General features: G+C 34.7%; 1 protein-coding gene across 1 annotated transcript; it reads right to left on the bottom strand.

Moving 5' to 3' along the window:
- Positions 1–237: 237 nt before the first annotated feature.
- On the bottom strand, positions 238–18539 carry LOC140056008 (protein FAN-like). Its single transcript, XM_072101204.1, has 25 exons — positions 18442–18539; positions 15288–15386; positions 14406–14484; positions 14207–14262; positions 12798–12885; positions 12209–12322; positions 11947–12132; positions 11543–11614; positions 10430–10538; positions 9683–9776; positions 9248–9410; positions 8827–8981; positions 7864–8039; positions 7512–7643; positions 6573–6615; positions 6079–6302; positions 5809–5908; positions 5012–5070; positions 4086–4221; positions 3488–3611; positions 3221–3298; positions 2411–2561; positions 2220–2322; positions 1534–1643; positions 238–773 (listed from the first exon to the last, which is right to left on the bottom strand). The coding sequence occupies exons 1-25, from the start codon at positions 18483–18485 to the stop codon at positions 685–687; spliced, it is 2784 nt and encodes a 927-aa protein (XP_071957305.1). The 5' UTR covers positions 18486–18539; the 3' UTR covers positions 238–684.
- Positions 18540–20498: the final 1959 nt, after the last annotated feature.

The raw sequence follows: 20498 nt of genomic DNA, 5'->3' as shown, positions 1-20498 counted from the left end.
ATGGCCTTTCATACACAAGATAGCGTTACACAGCACAACTACAATCATAGAGTACTTTACATGAAATTAAAATCAAAATTTAAACAAATTACCATGAAATAATTTCATCTGAAGCCAAATAATTCTAAAAAAAAAACTTGAAATTAAAATACATTTATCACAATTTTACATTTGTAAAATGTTTAATTATTGATCCAAGACAACAAATAAAATAGTAGTACATTAATTACTATTTTAATGAAAGTTTAATTAGGAAAAAAAATGTAATGCTCCATATTAAATGTGGAAAGTAGGCCCTTGACCTTTGACATAATCACCAATCTAAAAATAGAATTTTTAGTTATAATTTATTAATTTTTATAGATTGTTTCGATCCTCCAATTAAACATTTTAGACTTACTGAATCTCATTTAAAAGAAAAATAAAGTTATACTTTTCAAGTAATTATATATTAATATTTCAATAAAGACAGTTAATTTTAGTAGACATTCAAAAAATCTAAATTCATAATTGTTTTAAAAAAAACAATATATATTATATATTAATTTATAATATTCTCCGTTGCATTAGAACATATTGCCAATATTATTTGCATAAATATTTAAAACTGATAACAATAATGAAATGCTGGCTGCTCTTATAATATTTCATTTTACCATCATTACTGGCCTATCACTGCTCATTCTAAACCTTTTTCCATAATATAACATTTCTATCCTCGCCGCCAGTGACTACATGCAGATTCGAACCCAGACACATTGATGCAATCATACCTAAAATCATTTAAGAACAAAATGGGAGATTGTATATCATCATTATTTCATTGCTGTATTGAAATATAATAATATCAAACATTTAAAAAGCGCTCTTTACCAGCGTCTCACAGTGCAACATGAAAAGAATAACTATTGAAATAAGTGAGTTTCCAGGAGAGATTTGAATTGAAAAGGGATGGAGCGAGGAAGTTAGTTCCAGATCTCTGGTGCCTGAGCAAAGAAGCCCTAGGCACAGATTATAGGTTAGTTCTAGGTGGTATTAACATAAGAGGATCCGTTTCAGAACAAAGACCTCTGTACATGTACTCCACTTTTGCACATAGTCACTTTCATTGGTATAATACTGTACACATACTATTTTGTATGAATTTTAGTATGTACACTGGATCATAATTACACTGAAAATTTTAAATAGCTGTAGGGACGGGCGTGCAAATAAACCATCTAAATGAATATTCATTTACTAATTATGTTTTCGAGAATTATTGTTTTTATGGGACCAACAAATATGCTAAAATATAATATTAACAGTCCGTCAAAAATAAATAAAAAGTAGTTAATTTTAGCTTTCAAAGGAGGAAACTACCATAGCGCTACCCCTGGACCCACTCCTGCACTTGTTTCTTAACTTCTCAATCCTTTATTTTTGTCTTGTTGTTGTTGTTGTTGTTGTTGGCGTTTCATGTTTTTGTTAATGAAATAATTTTAAAAATTGAAAAAAAAAAAAACTTCTCAATCCTACACTGATTACACTTACTTTCATGTGCCTTGATTTTAGTAACTAATTGTGCTTTGGCCATATCCCATACAAGTAATTCACCCTGTCCTCCTGCTATCAGGTGTTGCTGCTCAGGCCAACACAGGCAGCTGAAAATAAATACATTTAATTGATTAATTTTATTTGTGTGCAGATGAAACTCACTCAAAAAGTTTTACTTACAAAAGCTTAGGAATATGAATCAGTCTATATCATTGATAGTGAGAAAGGGGATCCGGGACGATTCGGCCCAATTTTGGTGGGACGATTCGGCCCAATTTTGGTGGGACGATTCGGCCAATTTTAATTGATATTGACAATGTTGATATAATATAATAAATTACTAAAAAAACGTAATTTTATATTCAATTTATTACTTAGAAAACTTTGTTTATTTTGTGCATTCGGCAAGTGGGCAACAGAGGGCGTAACTTGTTTATCGTTCGCGTGACTAAAAAATAATCATTTTCGACAATGTTTTCAAAATGTTTGCTTTATTGCATCTTTATCCCTAGTAGTACTACCCCATAGTCTCTCTACCTAACAATGGTCATCATTTGCACCCCTGATTTTAAGGGTTTGAAACCCACACACTAATAACATACCTTATACTTTGACCTAGATCTTTAGCTAGAATCTCAGTCCATGTGTTAATGTCAACTTCACGCATATAACAAATAACATACCTTATACTTTGACCTAGATCTTTAGCTAGAATCTCAGTCCCTGTGTTAATGTCAACTACACGCATATAACAATCTTCACCGCAAGAAACCATTCGTTGCCCATCTAATAAAAGTAATTTTACAAAAGTTTAATAAAAAAAAGGGAGTAGCAGTGAGTATGGCAATCCAAATATTTACTGTTTTCCACACACCTTTGCTGAATTTTACGCAGGTGACTTGACCTACGTGCGATTGCGTTTGTCGGAGAACTGTTTGGCATTCCACATCCCACAAATAAACGTTACCATCTTTTGTTCCACTTAAAATCTGAGAGTTGCTGCTATTCACATGGATACAACTAACCTAGTAACGGATAGAAAATATATACAAATACAAATAAACAATAATGTATTTTTTTACATATATGTGGCAGAAAGGAATATTAAGCTCTGTTTACACTATCAAACTTTATGCAACAAAAAAATGTGATGTGCCCATATATGGACATGATGATGTCATATCACTACCATATTTAGGCATATCACCACCATATTTGGGCACATCACACTTTTTTTTGTTAAACTAGTTTGATAGTGTAGACAGAGTTTTAGATGTTTAGAGTGAAATTTGACAAAAAATGGTCTAGTGGAAAAAATGACACTTTATAAATATATATATATATATGTGAATAAAAATACTGAAAGGTGAGGGCGTATCAATTTGATCTCTGTTGCGCGTACGTACAACTGAGGACTAGTGCTGTTCCGCCGTACCACGCCAAGAATGTTAAAGAGTCGCTATCCAATCGAGTTCGAACAATACCACGAAAGCCCCAGTGGTCTAATGGTTAGGACATCTGCATATCAAGCAGGCGGTCGAGTTCGAGTCTCGGTTGGGGTGACTTTTTCTCATTCTCACAGATTTTCCTCATCTTTATCGTTTCAAATTAATTAAATTTCAGTATATCACCGGGCGGTTTAGAATTAATGTTCTTTGCCTGTTGTGTTTATATATATACTTACCCCCGCGTCATGATCAAGTTCCATAATTGGGGCCAGAGACAGCTTTTTGGGGTCAGCAACCGGGTCATACAACCAAATCTACAAATGTGTACAAATGAATATTGTATAATGATAGGCTTTCTAAAACAAGTCTCATTATTACACTGTTTATGGCAAAGAGAAAAATTCTACTGTGTCAAAGTTATGATTTGAACCTAGGTCTTTGAGCTTGAAGGAGAAGGGCAAAACACCAAGCGGTAGTGCCACTACATTCTGAAGTAGTTTTACCTTTATAGTTGAATCCCAGGAACAGGTAAACAACATGTTATCCTGCCAAAACATATCAGATATAGCGTCATCATGCAGTGTTAACTGGCTTATCACACGGCCAAACTCCATTGAATATAAGTATCTGGTATTACGTAAAGAAACAAAAATTATGATATATTTAACTTATTAGTAATAACCAGAAAATGTACTACTGTTTGTCCTTAGCAGCAGATTAGAGGGGTTTAATGCCTCTTAAGCTCTGTCTACACTATCAAACTAGTCAAAAGTGTGATGTGCCCATATATGGCAGTGAAATTCCCAAATGTGGTAGTGATATGACATCATCATGTCCATATATGGGCACATCACATATTTTTGTCACATAAAGTGTGATAGTGTACACAAGATTTAAGCTCTGTCAAACTTTATGTGACAAACAAAATGTGATGACATCGTATCACTACCATATTTGGGCACATCACAGAAACCGATAGTGTAGACTTAGCTTTAGAGTCTTGGATAGAGCTGATAATTGATTGATTGATGTTTGTTTAGTGTTACTTGTTTTTGACTACTAGTGGATGGTAATTAATAAAAGGTAATAGAAAAACTGTACAGTGAATTGTCCCAGCTGGCAATCAGCACCATCTTCTCATTTGGTAGCAGTATAATGGATGATAACGGCATTGATGACAGGTTGATCCCACGCACTTGCTGTTGCTCTTCAAAGGAATATACTTTAAAAACTCCAGCTGAAACAAACAAAACATAGAGAGCTTTAAATGAGTCTTCTGTCTGTCTACACTATCAAACTACTTTGACAAAAAAGTGTGATGTGTCCAAATATGGCAGTGATATGCTTAAATATGGCAGTGATATGCTTAAATATGGTAGTGATATGACATCATCGTATCTATATATGGGCACATCACAGTTTTTTGTAACATAAAGTTTGATAGTCTAGACAGACCTAGTGAATTGATAAATATGATGGTAGGGGTTCTGTTAATAGGGACCTTTTGCATCAGGACGGTAAACGAAGGGGACAGAAATTAACCCGATGCGAAGGTTCACTAATAATGGTGGGGGTCATGTGTGTTAGGAAGAGGGAAGGAGGGATATTAGCAAAGAGTATGGAAGGGTTAATTACAAAAACGAGGGAAAGTGAGATGAAGGATAAGGAGGAAGGAGAGTAAACAGAAAGAAGTAGGAACAAAGAATGAAGAAAATGGAAAAACATTGAAGAAATGGGAAAAAAATTGAATATATATATCATGGTATTTTTTATTTTTGAAAATGTAAAATAAATTTGCAGGCAACGGCTTTTTACAATAAAATTACAATATTAAAAAGTTAAAATGTATGTATAAAAGACCATTGAATTCATATAAAATTACAACATTAAAAATACAATATAATAATATACAACTGAGTACAGAAGTGATGACGAAAACATAAATTATCTTAATATTTTTAATATACAATAATATAATATTTATATTTCTATAGCAAGCAAAAAATGCCAAAATACCTAACTCTTACCTTGAGATACTGAGTAAACAAGTTTGTTATCTCCAGACAAGCATAAAGAGGTAACCATGCTATACAAAAAAAGAATCATTTTGTAACTATAATATTGAGAACTATTGCACTATAATATTAACCTTTAAAGATATATTGTCCCCCTGAAAAAATTATGCTGAACACAATTTTTGTTGAATATGCCATTTTAGTATAACATAATAGTTATCCACTTTGACAAAAAATGTCATTTTATATGGTAAAACACGATTTTTTTTTTCGGGTTTTTTTTCGGAAGGGGATTAACTATGAAAACTACAAAATAACCTATTCAAAGTCTGATTTAATTATTCATCATTTTTCATGTTTTTGGGGAACAATACATCTTTAATCTTTAATAAAGTTGGAAATATAACAATGTACTACACTACACTTTATATTTACTTTAAACAACCATATTCAAAATAGAATAAAAGAGAGAAACATATGACATGCTACAAAATACATTAACATAAAAATACACAAATCATCCAGACATACAATTTTACCTTTTTTTTATTTCATATGCATCCAACAGCGAGCACAAAAATTACAGGATGGATAAACTATTTAATAATTTATCATGCTTATGAACTAAGTCTCGTTTGAGGCTTAGGGAGTGGAGTTGAAAGATTCGTGAGTTACAACCATAGCACACTCGGTCAGGATTGAACCCGGGACCTTAAGATTGGAAGGCAAGCATGTTAACCACCAAGCTACAGCTCCCCTACCAAGCTACAGCTCTACTACATCTTGTATTTTTATTTTTAAAAACTTACTCTCGGTGAAGTTTGTGCCGTTGATAGAGTGTAAGACTTGCTAGCTGCGACCAGTTATTGGTTTCTAATGATTCCTCCTCATCTGAATATTTAGAACCATCTGGAAAATAAGAAGTGATTTCATTTGTTTTGTTTTTTAAATAGTATTCCTCTAAATAGGCGTACAGTATCCTCTGAATATGATGTATTTATATTGATAAAGAATATATTGTCTCAGAATAAAGATACTGGGAGCATTATCCCAAAAAGAGATACTGTACTAAAGCTTACCTTGATCTACCACCTCACTTTCAATGACATCATCATCTACATACTCCTCATCCTCCTCCTCATATTCGGTACCATCTGCTAGTTTGCCATCATCTGAATTCATTTCATCACTGCCGGTTGCAGGAAACCTAGTAGGATGCGGTTTGGTAAACAGCTGCTTGGGTGTCTGACCAAACTCCATGATTTGAGCTTCAATTGCAGCTCTCTCATTTGGATCTTTAACTCTAGAAACCAAGCACAAATATTGGATAAGAGTTTTTTTAGTATAACCTTAATCTCCGTCTACACTATCAAACTTTATATGACAAAAATGTAAATGTGCCCATATATGAACATGATGATGTCATATCACTACCATATTTGGGCACATCACATTTAGTTTGATAGTGTACACAGAGCTGTAAGTGATCTGTTTGCTTCTCAGAACAGCAAACTGGAAAAATAAAACAATTTTCAAAATGATTGAAATTCATTTAATTTTTAAAAAAATTTACTTTTCAATATCCACTGCACCTTCATAAGTTAGATAGTAAAATACTGAAATTAAAAAAAGAAATTTGTAAACATTATTTTTCTTGAAGACAATAACTATTTTCACATAACGCTTTATATACCTCCGCCAAGGAGGTATATGTAATCGATCGCGTGTGTTTGTTTGTCTGTCTGTTTGTTTGTTTGTCTGTTTGTTAGCAGGATTACTCAAAAAGTAATTACAAGATCTTTACCAAAATGAATGTACAGATAGATATGTGGTCAAGGACGATTCCATTAAATTTTGGAACCATTTGGGACCAAGGTCCCAATTCTGGACCACTTTTTAGTATACTTTTCAAACCTGCTAGTGTTAAAAGATAGGACAGAATTTTTCAAAAGCGAGCAGTCTTAAAGTAACAAGTAAACTGGAATTGCATTTTCTCGAGAACTATACTTGTCCAAAAAACTTTTGTACAAGACAAGAGTTATAATTGGTGATTTGTAATTTTAAAACATAATTTGATTTAATGTGCACCTTTTTTTATGAGAGTAGTTTAAAAAACCTATTTCTTTTCGAATTCACTCGTTTGATTTTCGTGTTGCTGTTCTATTGTTAGTCAACTGAAGCTATTGTTAATTGAAAGGCTTGTTACATAACCATTAGCCTAAATTACAAACAGCATTAAGACACACACAAATATATATATATATATATATTTTTTTTTTTCGGAGAAATCTTATGTAGGAGAATTTTACAGTAGGCTGAGGTATGCACTCTCGGATTAGCTTTCTAGTTTACTTTTAATAGCAGGGGTAGGCAACTCAAATGTACTCTGGCTCGCAGGTCAGGTTTGGCTCTCAGGTCAGGTTTGGCTCGCAGGTCAGGTTTGGCTCGCAGGTAAGGTTTTGCTCACAGGCCATATGAATGAACCCTAGATTTAAGCTCTTGTTAGACTTACAATTGTCATATTTTTCTGCTTCTTTACCACGTTGTTTGAAGCCATATATGAGGTCAATCCATTTATGCAAGTGCATGGATACATATTCACTTTCTAGTGCTTCTCTACACTTCTTGCAAAAATCCTTTGGATCTGAGAAATAATTTAATATAATTGCTTATTCAAAAACTACATTTCTGTTAACAGAACAGAATTTCTGTAGGCCTACAGTGTTTAAATAATTTTCTAATTTGATTATGTTTTTAACTCATAAATAAATATTCGTTGATCTGTGAACATTTAAGTTTGATGTTATAAAGTTATTTAAATGATAAATTAAAATGATAAATTAAAATGATAAATGATAAATTACCTGAAGACCATGGTGGTAAGGTCACATGGTTAACCTTTGACCCATCCTGCCTTACGCCTAAATCTAAGGATTGCTTGTTAATGAGAAAATCTGAATACTCGGGCAAGTAGAACTCTGGGATGACCTCTTTGACATCTGAAGGAAGGGAGAGCACATTTGACCATGTTTCTTGAATGCTAAAAAGAGAGAAATTATTGGTAATCTTGTTAATGTGTTATTCATGAACAAGTACGAGTCTTTAAAATGTGACTACACTATCAAACTAGTTTGACAAAAAAAGTGTGATGTGACCAAATATGGTAGTGATATGCCCTCAAATGGTAGTGATATGACACCATCATGTCCATATATGGGCACATCACTTTTGTCACATAAAATTTGATAGTGTAGACAGAGCTTTAGACTTTCTTCTTTATACTGGCCCAGTACAGCACCATAATCAGCACACACCATATCCTATTCTTTTTGAATGTACAATGTATGTGCACATGACCAGCAGCTTTATGTCCCATCCGAAGCAGGCAATGAGAGTAAGGTATTTTGCCCATATAGGGATATGATGATGTCATATCACTACCATATTTATGTACATCACTACCATATTTGGGCACATCAAACTTAGTTTGATAGTGAAGAATACAATATGGCAGAGAAAGGTTTCTCACATACCTCTCACATATTAGTCCAATATCCCTTATTATTTAAGTGTATAAAGGGCGTGTGGCGTGTAAAATACTTTACTTACATTTGCCTCTCTCCACCCAGGTGTATAAATGGGTACCTGGTTAGATTAAGACACAACTTTGCGCTGATTACTAGCTGCATTATGGGTGTATGTTTCTATACGTGTTTGATCCAAAAAAAATGATTGGGGTAATAATGTTTCACAACATTAGGCGCTATATAAATCCAGGATATTATTATTATTCATTATTTACACCACTCAATTACTTTCAAACTAACCTGTTAAATAGCCTATCAGGCTGGTCAAACCTTCCACTCTGTAAGCATAGCATATACTGAGGTGCAACACGGACTAGGTAGTACAGAATATAGCCAGGGGTTGAATAATGGGAACCGTACAGAAACCTAGGCTCAGGCATATCAGAAAATCTTTCCTGTAAAAAATAAGTTGCATAGGAATACAGTACTATTTCAAACCCACTTGCATTTCAGATGTGATCATTTGCAGAAAACACTAAAGCTCTGTCTACACTATCAAACTAGTTTGACAAAAAAAAGTGTGATATGCCCAAATATGGTAGTGATATGACATCATCATGTCCATATATGGACACATCACATTTTTTTGTTACATAAAGTTTGATAGTGTAGACAGAGAATTATAATCAAAGCAACTATGGCTTTAAAATTATACACTTACCTTAAATCTTGTCAATCGCTTCGGATTGAGCGCTCCAATTGGTTTGCTTAAGTCACGAAATGTTTTAGGGTCACTGAGGTCAAGCGTCGGACTAGTGTAGTCTGCTATTACCCACGGAAACACTGGATACTGAGTAAAATCGTTAAAGCTTCGATCTGCTTCGCTATGGAGAAAAATTTATTTTAAAACAGTAAATATTTATAAATAATTTTTTTCAAATCTGACTGCAATAGAACACCTCCTTTGCCATACAACTATTAAAGGGACACTTTACTGTAAAACGAATGTGAAGCCAAATATGTTAACACCATTATGGAAACCCTAATCAGAGGACACCCCTAACAAAGGGACACTTGTTTGGTCCCAAAGGTGTCCCCATAATAGGGGTTCTACTTCAGATATTTAGTAGATGGTTATTCACAATGAATGTTATACCTATTTAAATATAGTAGATAATCAAGGTTGGTAACACTTCCACTCTGCCATTTTAACAACATATTCTCTTTATCATTCTCCATCAAACACACATCTGAAAATAAAATGCAAAATATTAATTTTGGGCCTCTTGCCAGCCGCTCTGAGTTCCTAAAATTAAGCGTCTGTGTGAGAACGCTCGCTCCGATAACTCAATCCGGTTAGGCCAATCGGGATATACTATCCAGATTGCGAACGATAACGGTTAGAGATTTGACCTTTGTTTCACTAACAGCCAATCAGCTTCTATTATTTCTTTGGTGGCAAATCAAGATGGCATGTTATCATGGTGTTAATTTTAATTTTTCACGTGCAGGCATTGGCAGACGAATGTTTTTTTTAATGGAAATTCATTTCCAGCAGCTTTGCGAATTGCTAGGCTAGCGTAGAGTATGGTGTCTAGGCCTAGGTTATGGTACTACTAGCTAGGCTTACACACAACACAATGTTCGCTTTCGGGTCAACAAAATAAGTGTCTTCTGGTAAAATGACGTCAGTTATTGTTATTATCTGGATCAATAATGTGCGTATGAACGGATATCCTTGAATTTTTGTATCTGGATAAAAGTTAACTGTTAGTGGCTATGTGTGATGTGTGTGTCTCCTCTGATGACATGCACAAATTGGAATCTCTTTATTTATAAGTCTACAAAGAATGTCATTTAGCTGATAACTTCTGTATGGATGACAAAATTGAGATAAACCAACCTTCTTGCTCTATCAAATGCTCATAAAGTTTATCTCGCTCTACCGCTGTTGGAAGCACAAGGTACATATCAGCTATTAATGAATCTTTGGAACAAAATATCTCTAAACCCTGAAATTATTTAAAATGTTATCATTTATTGCGACTACTCAATAAGTTTCAACAACATTGATCTAGGGACAGTGGCGTAACGCATGTCTGAGGCCCCTAGTTTAGGAATGTATTGTGGCCCTACAACGCTGGAGGTCTTGGCATATTTTAATGCCTGTTTTTTCCTCTTGGCACACCTCAGGTTTAGCCAGTGAGCGCTCATAGCCGTTACGCCACTGTCTAGCGATAATTAAATACTTTGGAATCAGATAATTATAAATATATTACTGTACCTTTCTGCAAAAACATATACCGTACTGACGCGGGTATAAGCCCATACTCGGGTATAAGCCCACCCCCGACTTTTGACTAATTTTCATGAAAAATGAGGCACTCGGGTATAAGCCCACCCATTAATTCGAAGATCTACAGTGTGTGTCGTAATACATTATTTTGTATTTGGCGACGTCCATACACCGAATACACCTACCTTTGATCATAACCAAGCTAGGCTAATATACGCTAGGCCATATGAGGCCTAGCGGTCCTGTTTTGTTTACACTCCATCGCGGTCGAAGATCTCTTCACACACGACGCTACAAGTCGCCAAAACGGAAAACCACTATTTGGTATCGGCTGCCATAAACAAGCTTATTAAATTTCTTTGGTACATTTCTATTTAACGAACATTGTATACTTGCTTTTCTGCTTGATAAATTCTTGTTCAATTGATGTTTAAAATAAGATATTCTACGATAAATTACACGAACTATAAGCTTAATTTTCCGACACTCTATAGGCCTACACCTCGTGTATTTAGAGGCAACGTCGTACACGTGAGGGCGCTCGCTCGCATGGTGGAAATACACAGTGTAGGCCTACATGTGCTGTTTTTGACGATCTGCATTTTTGGATCCTCGGGTATAAGCCCACCCCCCAAACTTGACGTGATTTCATGTTCGAGGGGGGTGGGCTTATACCCGCGTCAGTACGGTATATATAGAATAATTTTTAAGAATACATACCACTTGTCTTAATAGAAATCTACGTTTTAGAATCCTCTTCATTTCTGTTAAATTCATTTTTGTAACTGGCTCCTAATAGATAAAAAAGAATATTTTCCCAGTTAATATCTATAACCTAATAGGGTGTGTCAACAGCTAAATGTACAGTAGTCATCAGTCTGTGTACACAAAGAGTTACTTATCATATATATGGACATGACGATGTCATACCACTACCATATTTGGGCATACCACTACCATATTTTGGCATACCACTACCATATTTGGGCATACCACTACCATATTTGGGCATACAGTATCACTACCATATTTGGGCACATTATATTTTTTTGTCACATACATTTTGATAGTGTAGACAGAGTTTATAAATATTGTTTAAATCAAATATAAAAAACACAACTTACTGGTTCTAAGTTATTGAATGGTTGAAAGTATAGCCTTGATGAGGTGAGCATTATTTTACCTGGGTTCACTACCAGGGGTGAGATTCTATCACAACTTGTCTCCATGACGATTTGTTCGTATAAGTTGCCAAGCCAACTGGTATCAAAACTTACCCTGTTTTGTAACGATTGGATTATTGTGGATATCTGGAGAAGAAATGTTTATAAATTACTGAACTGACTTGAAAAATGTAAAATTAACAATTTATTTGCTGGCACTCACCATTGCATTTTGGTCTGCAGGAGTGAGTTGAGAGGCTCTGTGTAACTGACACATCTGAGGTAGAACCTTCTCTGGCGACACAAAGTTGAGAGAGAACATGTATTTGTCGCCTTTCTGCAATAAAAAAAAACCCGCATTAGGATATAAATAAGTTGCCAAATATGGTAGTGATATGCCCAAATATGGTAGCGATATGACATCAACATGTCCATATATGGGCTGGCACACACATATATTATTTTGTCACAAAGTTTGATGCGTAGACAGAGCTTTAGAAGCACTACAAATCTTGTTATTTACATGCAATATGAGCCATGTGCCTGAAGCCTAGCCAATACATGCAATATGAGCCATGTGCCTGAAGCCTAGCCAATACATGCAATATGAGCCATGTGCCTGAAGCCTAGCCAATACATGCAATATGAGCCATGTGCCTGAAGCCTAGCCAATACATGCAATATGAGCCATGTGCCTGAAGCCTAGCCAATACATGCAATATGAGCCATGTGGCTGAAGCCTAGCCAATAGATTTTGATCATGATATTTAACTTTGACACAATTTCAGTCTTATTGTAGTTCATTAATTTACCTTATTAAAATGGTACGGCCCTATGACATCGTCTTGTTTCATCTCTACTGTCTGTTTGGCTTCTATTGATACAACATTGTTACCCAGCCTAAAACACAATCACTCATTTTGTATTCTCTTTTAGAAAACATGCCTTTTAATTTTCACATTATCCGATTGGTTAATAACTAATAGCTACGCTCTACAGTTGTCTTTTTATTTATACAATTAAAACCAAATTATTAAATTATCTCAATACTTATTTTTAAAATAATTTTGATGTTGAAAAAATGTGTAGTTGGTTGCTTTCTTGTAGATGCTTTAATTGTAGAATGGAAATAAGTTGTTTTTTTTGGTTTGTTTTTGTGCTCTGTTCTGGATTGACCAACTAGCAAAGATGTTTAGCACCTGTTTGGTCTTTCCTTGCCTTTTATATTTGTTTATTTCTGTGCTCTGTTCTGGATTGACCAACTAGCAAAGATGTTTAGCACCTGTTTGGTCTTTCCTTGCCTTTTATATTTGTTTATTTCTGTGCTCTGTTCTGGGTTGACCAACTAGCAAAGATGTTTAGCACCTGTTTGGTCTTTCCTTGCCTTTTATATTTGTTTATTTCTGTGCTCTGTTCTGGATTGACCAACTAGCAAAGATGTTTAGCACCTGTTTGGTCTTTCCTTGCCTTTTATATTTGTTTATTTCTGTGCTCTGTTCTGGATTGACCAACTAGCAAAGATGTTTAAAACCTGTTTGGTCTTTCCTTGCCTTTTATATTTGTTTATTTCTGTGCTCTGTTCTGGATTGACCAACTAGCAAAGATGTTTAGCACCTGTTTGGTCTTTCCTTGCCTTTTATATTTGTTTATTTCTGTGCTCTATTCTGGATTGACCAACTAGCAAAGATGTTTAGCACCTGTTTGGTCTTTCCTTGCCTTTTATATTTGTTTATTTCTGTGCTCTGTTCTGGGTGGACCAACTAGCAAAGATGTTTAGCACCTGTTTGGTCTTTCCTTGCCTTTTATATTTGTTTATTTCTGTGCTCTGTTCTGGGTTGACCAACTAGCATATGTGTTTTGCACCTGTTTGGTCTTTCATTGCCTTTTAAATTTGTTTCGTTTGTTTTATGTACTGTATATGGCAGAAATTTAATAAATAAATAAATAATTTGGGATAGCTTTGTGAAAGAAATCTGTAGTGTTTGATCACTTTTTTATTTGATGTTAAATCAACTTTTCTGGCTTAGCATTTAAAAAACTGTGTTAACAAAATATAGCGAAAAAACAATTCACAAATTCGCTAATCTAATACATCAAATGTTAATGGGTTTCAAAATTACAATAGAATTTTCACAATAATATTATGTTTATTCTCCAAGGGCCCATACATTTACCTATTATTAATTATGTAGATATAATACCGACAGTTGTAATAGCTTACTTTGATAGCAGGTTTCCACTCCATCTTGTGATTCGTTCACAATTTCTTAAAATAAACTGTAAAGATATCAATTTAACCACAAATTAGTGAAGTAGAATTTCATTGAATGTCAACAACACTTTATAAAATAAGTGCTTTATAAATCATGGAGTTGTATGAATGAATAATTTTTTTTTTGTATGAATATTTTTCTTCGTACCTTTACAATAGGAAAGCGAGCATCTTGCGGGGTAAATACAATTGACTTTGAACATACTTTCAGACGACCTCTGACCTTCCTGTTTTGAAACAAATAAAAGTGAAATAGAATAATGTTCATAATTAATGTATTATAATTTGAGTTCAACAAAATATATTCTATTATATATTATTATTAGTTTTTATATGACGCCCTACAAAGAACAGAGCGCCTAACAATACTTAGTAATTAATTAAAGAGAAAAGTTTTAAGATGACATTTAAATAGAGGTGCCGAATTCGCTCCTCTCAAATCGACAGAGGTAGCATGTTCCAGATCCGCGGATGTCACCAGCTTTCCGATTAGATCGTGGAACGAAAAGTCGGGTGGGATCATTAGAGGAGCAAAGTGGGCACCTGTAATTAAATGAAAGCTGATCACGGTTAAACTTAATTAAATCAAAAATGTACAAAGGAACAACAGAGTAAATACATTTATAAACAACAAAAACAATAACTTTGTACATTTTTTTTTATATATGATTTTTATATTGTACTATATTAGTATTATTTCATATGATTTATGCAACATTTTTTTATTAGCACCATTGTGCCATCAACACTCATCATTTGCATTATTATGTATTGTTATTATTGATTGACGGTTGTTTATGTTAAATAGTAATTCCTGCCAGGAAAATAGACAATACAGAAAACACTTAATCACCATACCTTCATAAATATTATATTATTTAACAATTGAAAGTAAATTTGTTTCCTGGGATGGAACTTTTAGTATGCAGTATTAATTTTGCTAGGTTATTATATTAGTTTTGATGGATAATATCATAGAGATATTAATAAGTATATCTCTATAATATAATACTTCTACTACTTTGTTTACCTTTGAATTGCCTCATTTTCTGGTAAATCATTGCGATAATAATATACACTGTAATCTTCAAGGTAAATTTCTCCAGGCTCAAGTAGTAGTAAAGAAAATCTGTAAATAATAAATAGTAGGCATATTAAATATTATTAGATTAGGCCTATTAAATTACAATTACTTACAGGTAGACTTCATGCTATGTGCTAAATGAGAATCAGTTCAACGAAAGTATTTGGTGCAAAATCAAGTTAACATTATATGAAACAATATTGATTGGAGTATGTTACCGAAGCTGTGTCAGTAGCTCAAGACAAAACAACAGAGCCCTCAATATACTAATCGAGGAATCCATGAAGCAGAATGTAACTCATAGACTGTTAATAGGAGACTTTAATTATCCCCAGATCAAGTGGGAGGAATATAGAGTGGAAGCTGAAGGCATAAAGGGAGATGATGCTGAGAGTTTCTACGAAACAAGCCAAGACTTATTTCTACATCAGCATGTAATTGAGACGACAAGACACAAAGAAGGACAAAGGCCATCAATGCTTGACCTGGTATTGACAAATGATGAAAGTGCAGTTGAAGAGATACAACATTGTAGCCCACTTGGGAAAAGTGATCATGATGTATTGTTTTTTTAGTATACCTGTTCAAGAAATCCTATTGGAAGTGATGAGAAAAAACAAAAGAATTACGCAAAAGGTGATTATGAGAAACTAAATGATTCATTTGGGAAATTAAATTGGGATGCTCTGCTTGATGACAAAAGTTGTAACCAGGCATGGGAAACATTTATGGAAATCTACAATGCAGAAATATACATATAAAGAATATAAAATATAAAGAACATGAAACCTGTATGGCTGAAAGCTAGAATAAAGAAGAGTATAAAGAAGAAACACAAATTATACAAAAAGTACAGACAGACGAAACCAGTACAAGGACTACCTTGAGTACAAGAAACAGAGGAATGTCGCAAGTGCAAACGTGAGAAAGGCACGTATAGAACATGAGCAAAAGTTAATGAAGAACTTTAAGAAAAATCCTAAGCCAGTATACAAGTACATTAGGGAACAACAAAAAGTAAAAGAAGGTATAACTAATCTTGTAAAAGAAGATGGAAGTTTGACCGAAAATGACCAGGAAGCAGTTGAAATGTTGAGCAAATTTTTTCAATCTGTATATACCCATGAACCAGATGGTGACCTACCCCAGTTTGATAGCAGGAACAGCGACAACATTCTTGAAAATATTGTATTTTCGGTAGAAGATGTTCAGAAAAAATTAAATCAACAGCAACCAAACAAAGCTCCTGGTCCAGATGGTGTCCATCCTATGGTTCTGAACCAATGTGCCAGTTCTCTAGCTCATCCACTTACTATCATTTTCAAGCTCTCACTTGAGACAGGTAAATTACCAAAAGATTGGAAGACTGCAAATGTCACACCAATTTTCAAGAAAGGATCCAAGAAGAAAGCTGAAAATTATCGGCCCATCAGCCTAACATCAATACCATGTAAAGTTTTTGAATCAATCATCAAAGACAATGTGCTTGGCTTTGTTAAAGGAAGTAGAATGCTGTCTAGGTGTCAACATGGATTCCTAAGTGGTAGGTCTTGTCTAACAAATTTGCTACAAACATTCGAAACAGTCACTGAAGCTCTAGATAGTGGTGAAGATGTGGATATCGTATACCTTGATTATATGAAGGCGTTCGATAGCGTTCCACATCGAAGACTAATTCACAAGCTGATAGGCTATGGAATATCTGGTAAGACTATAAATTGGATAGCTGAGTTTCTGGCAGGAAGAACACAGAAAGTAATTGTAAGAAATACAACATCCAAGTCGGTAGATGTAGTGAGTGGAGTCCCACAAGGATCAGTCCTTGGCCCAATCCTATTCATCCTCTTCATAAACGATCTTCCAGATAAAATTATCAGCGCAGACTAAAACATGTTTGCAGATGATGCAAAGATTATAAAGACCATCAAAGAAAAATCGGATTCAAGAAAACTTCAAATTGATCTTGATAGGGCTCAGGAATGGTCAGAGGACTGGCTGCTAAAATTCAATACCAAGAAATGCGAAGTGCTCCATGTTGGTAGAAAGACAGAGAAATCAGAATATTGTCTAAATGGAGAAATGTTATTGGCAGTAAACGAAGAAAAAGACCTTGGTGTTATCTTCACTAGCGACTGCAAGCCAAGCCGACAGTGTGCTGCAGCAGCAGCTAGAGCGACAAATAGTATGAGAACTGTCAAAAGAACATTAAAAAATATTGACAAAGAAAGTTTTCAGGTCATGTACAAGGCATACATCCGTCCACATATGGAATACTGTATACAGTCCTGGTCTCCTTACTATAACAAAGACAAAGAAATCTTGGAGAAGGTGCAGAGAAGAGCTACAAAGATGGTCAAGTCAATAAGTGATCTACCATATGAAAAAAGGTTAGAATATCTTGATCTTCAACCATTAGAGACAAGAAGACTACGGGGAGATTTGATTGAAGCTTTCAAAATTTTGAAAGGCTTTGAGGATATTGACCCAAAAGATTTATTTAAATTGTCTCACAACATCAGAACCTGGGGACACAGCTTAAAACTATATCGTCCAAAACTTAGAGGAAATCTTATGTGCAGGGTCAACTTTTTTACCATCAGAGTCATACATCACTGGAATTCTCTGCCTGAATATGTAATACAAGCCTCTTCAGTGAACATCTTTAAGTCTAGACTTGACAACTATTTTCGGCTAGAAATGGAATCTAATAGGCACTAGCCTAAACTATTTCCATCAAACATTAAGTGTAAGTGTAGGCTCCACCGTGACGTGACCTTGTTGTTTACATTTTGTTATAGCTCCTAGAGACTAGGCCTAGGCCTGGCCTATAAATAGTATTAGTAGGCCTAACCTCGGCCTATAGTAGGCTAGGCCTACCTAGCCTAGCCTGAACACCGCCTAGCCTTAGGCCTGGCCCTAGCTAGCCTAGCTAGGCCTAGGCCTTTCCTACTAGCCTAGTACTAGTAGGCTAGGCCTCCTAGCCTAGGCCTAGGCTAGGCTAGGCCTAGTAGGGCCGGATCCTACTATCCGCCGGATCTAGACTAGGCTAGGCCTAGAGTAGGCCTAGTAAATAATGTGATAGGATATAATCTGGGCCTACCTTTCTTTATCAATACAGTCATTTTTTGCATCAACAAATGCCATGACTTTATTTTTTTGCACAATCTCCCCCTCCTCCTATCTTTTCTCCTCGATCCTGTTTAGTTTTTAATTTTGTTGGTAAATAAAATTTATTCGTACGGCCGCCGGTGTAAGATTTAAATCTGTCCGGTGTTTGAAAGTGTCCACTGGACAATTTTCAGCATTGAATATTGTAATACTAGCTGTTGAAAATGGCCGCAACCACCCGGGCAGCTTTCATCGATAAAAAAGTAGGACCATCGAGACATCGACATCATATTAACCCCGTAAAAACTAGGGCACTGGACGTTCACCAACTCCCGTTAGGGTAATTATAATTCCTTAGAATACCAACTTGAATCGCAAAATATCAAGTGGATTGAAATAAATATTACTATTATTATATCTGGAGACATATAGTCTAATCAAATTAAATTGTTTGTTTTTGATTGAGTATATACAACCTGTTGTCAATTTGAAGTAAATCGACAACTTGAAAAATATATAGCCTACTGTATTATTATTTCGAGGGAATGAATATCACTAAATCATATAGGCATAGGGCCTACCTATTTCGTTATCTCGAAATATTATTTCATTCGAAATTCGAATTACTACTTCGCGAGAGAACGAAATAATTTCCCTCGAAATTATTTCGTTCTCTCGATCATCATCATTATCATCATCATCATTCCTTGTCTCGAAGTAGTAATTCGTTTTTTATATTATTCAGTTCTTGAAATCTTATTTTGTTCTCCCTAAATATATTCGTTCCCTCAAAATATTTTTCAGTTCTCAAAATATTATTTTGTAATATTCATAATACTGCTACTAATTTAATAATATCAACTGATAACAAAAGTTCTTTAAACAAGTAAGTTCGTCATTGTTAAAGTCAGTTCTTTTTCATTATATTTTTTTCACAGATGCCTGATTTTTGTTTTTATTTAATAAAACATTGAATTGGTTAGTCACAATATTTGCTTTGTTTCTAGAGACTTTACATTATTTATTTATTTATCTAAAATACATTTGAAAAATATTGTTGATGCATATTACCAAAAAATATTTGTTTTTTATATTTTATATGGCAAAATAAACACCTTAATTGCGCATCATAATTATTCGTTCACTCAAGGGTATTTCGGTTTTTTGTTTTTTTCGAATATTAGGGTATTTCGTTCCCAATACAAACAGTCCAATACCGTTATACATCAAATTCATAGAATAATGGCTTATATTGAAATGAAGCGTTTAAAACGTCTTTGCCACAATGTCTGTACATGCAGCTGAGTTTAAAAAATCGCGGTTGTATTTTTGTTTTATATGGACATATAAACATAGAAACCACCAGCTAATACCAGAAATACCAACAGCTTATGTATCAATTTTTAAAATCAACACCAGCTAATTTAGAACGGTCAGCAGATAATGTAGTAACGAAAATTGCCTCACAGCTAATGTTGAAAATATTGTATAATTTAAAAACCTGTCTACATCATGTGAAAATGCATTTCTTTACTTACCGGTAGCTATCCATCTATCCACGTCTCGTAAGTGACCAACCAACAACCACTTCTAGTAAGTAACCACCTCTATTGAACGACCACCGTCTCTGATAATCGCCCACCATCTCTTAACGACCACACCACTCGTCAAGGACGAGCTATTTTAAAGGACCACCACCTCGGCTTCTCATAATCAACCTCATGACGGACTACCTCTCTTAACGACCACGCCTAAAGTGTCGACCTCTCTATAAAAAAAAACGTCCACCTCTCCACTGGGACCACTTCTCATAATCGACTACCATCCGTAACGACCACCTTTCGCAAATTACCACCTCTATTGAGGTGGTCACTTACGGGAGGTGTAGTCGGTAAAAGAAGTGGTCGTCTACGAGCGGTGGTAGTTTATGAAAAGCAGTCCCTTATGAGAGGAGGTTACCCCTTCAGGAAGTTGTCCATTGTGAGAAGCGGTCCTTTAACAGAGGTAGTCCCTTTTAAATATCAAAGGTGGTCGCTAACAAGGGTAGTT

The sequence above is a fragment of the Antedon mediterranea genome, chromosome 8 (assembly GCF_964355755.1).
Source record: "Antedon mediterranea chromosome 8, ecAntMedi1.1, whole genome shotgun sequence".
Classification (NCBI taxonomy): Eukaryota; Metazoa; Echinodermata; class Crinoidea; order Comatulida; family Antedonidae; genus Antedon; species Antedon mediterranea.
This window is presented reverse-complemented; position numbering and strand designations above follow the sequence as displayed.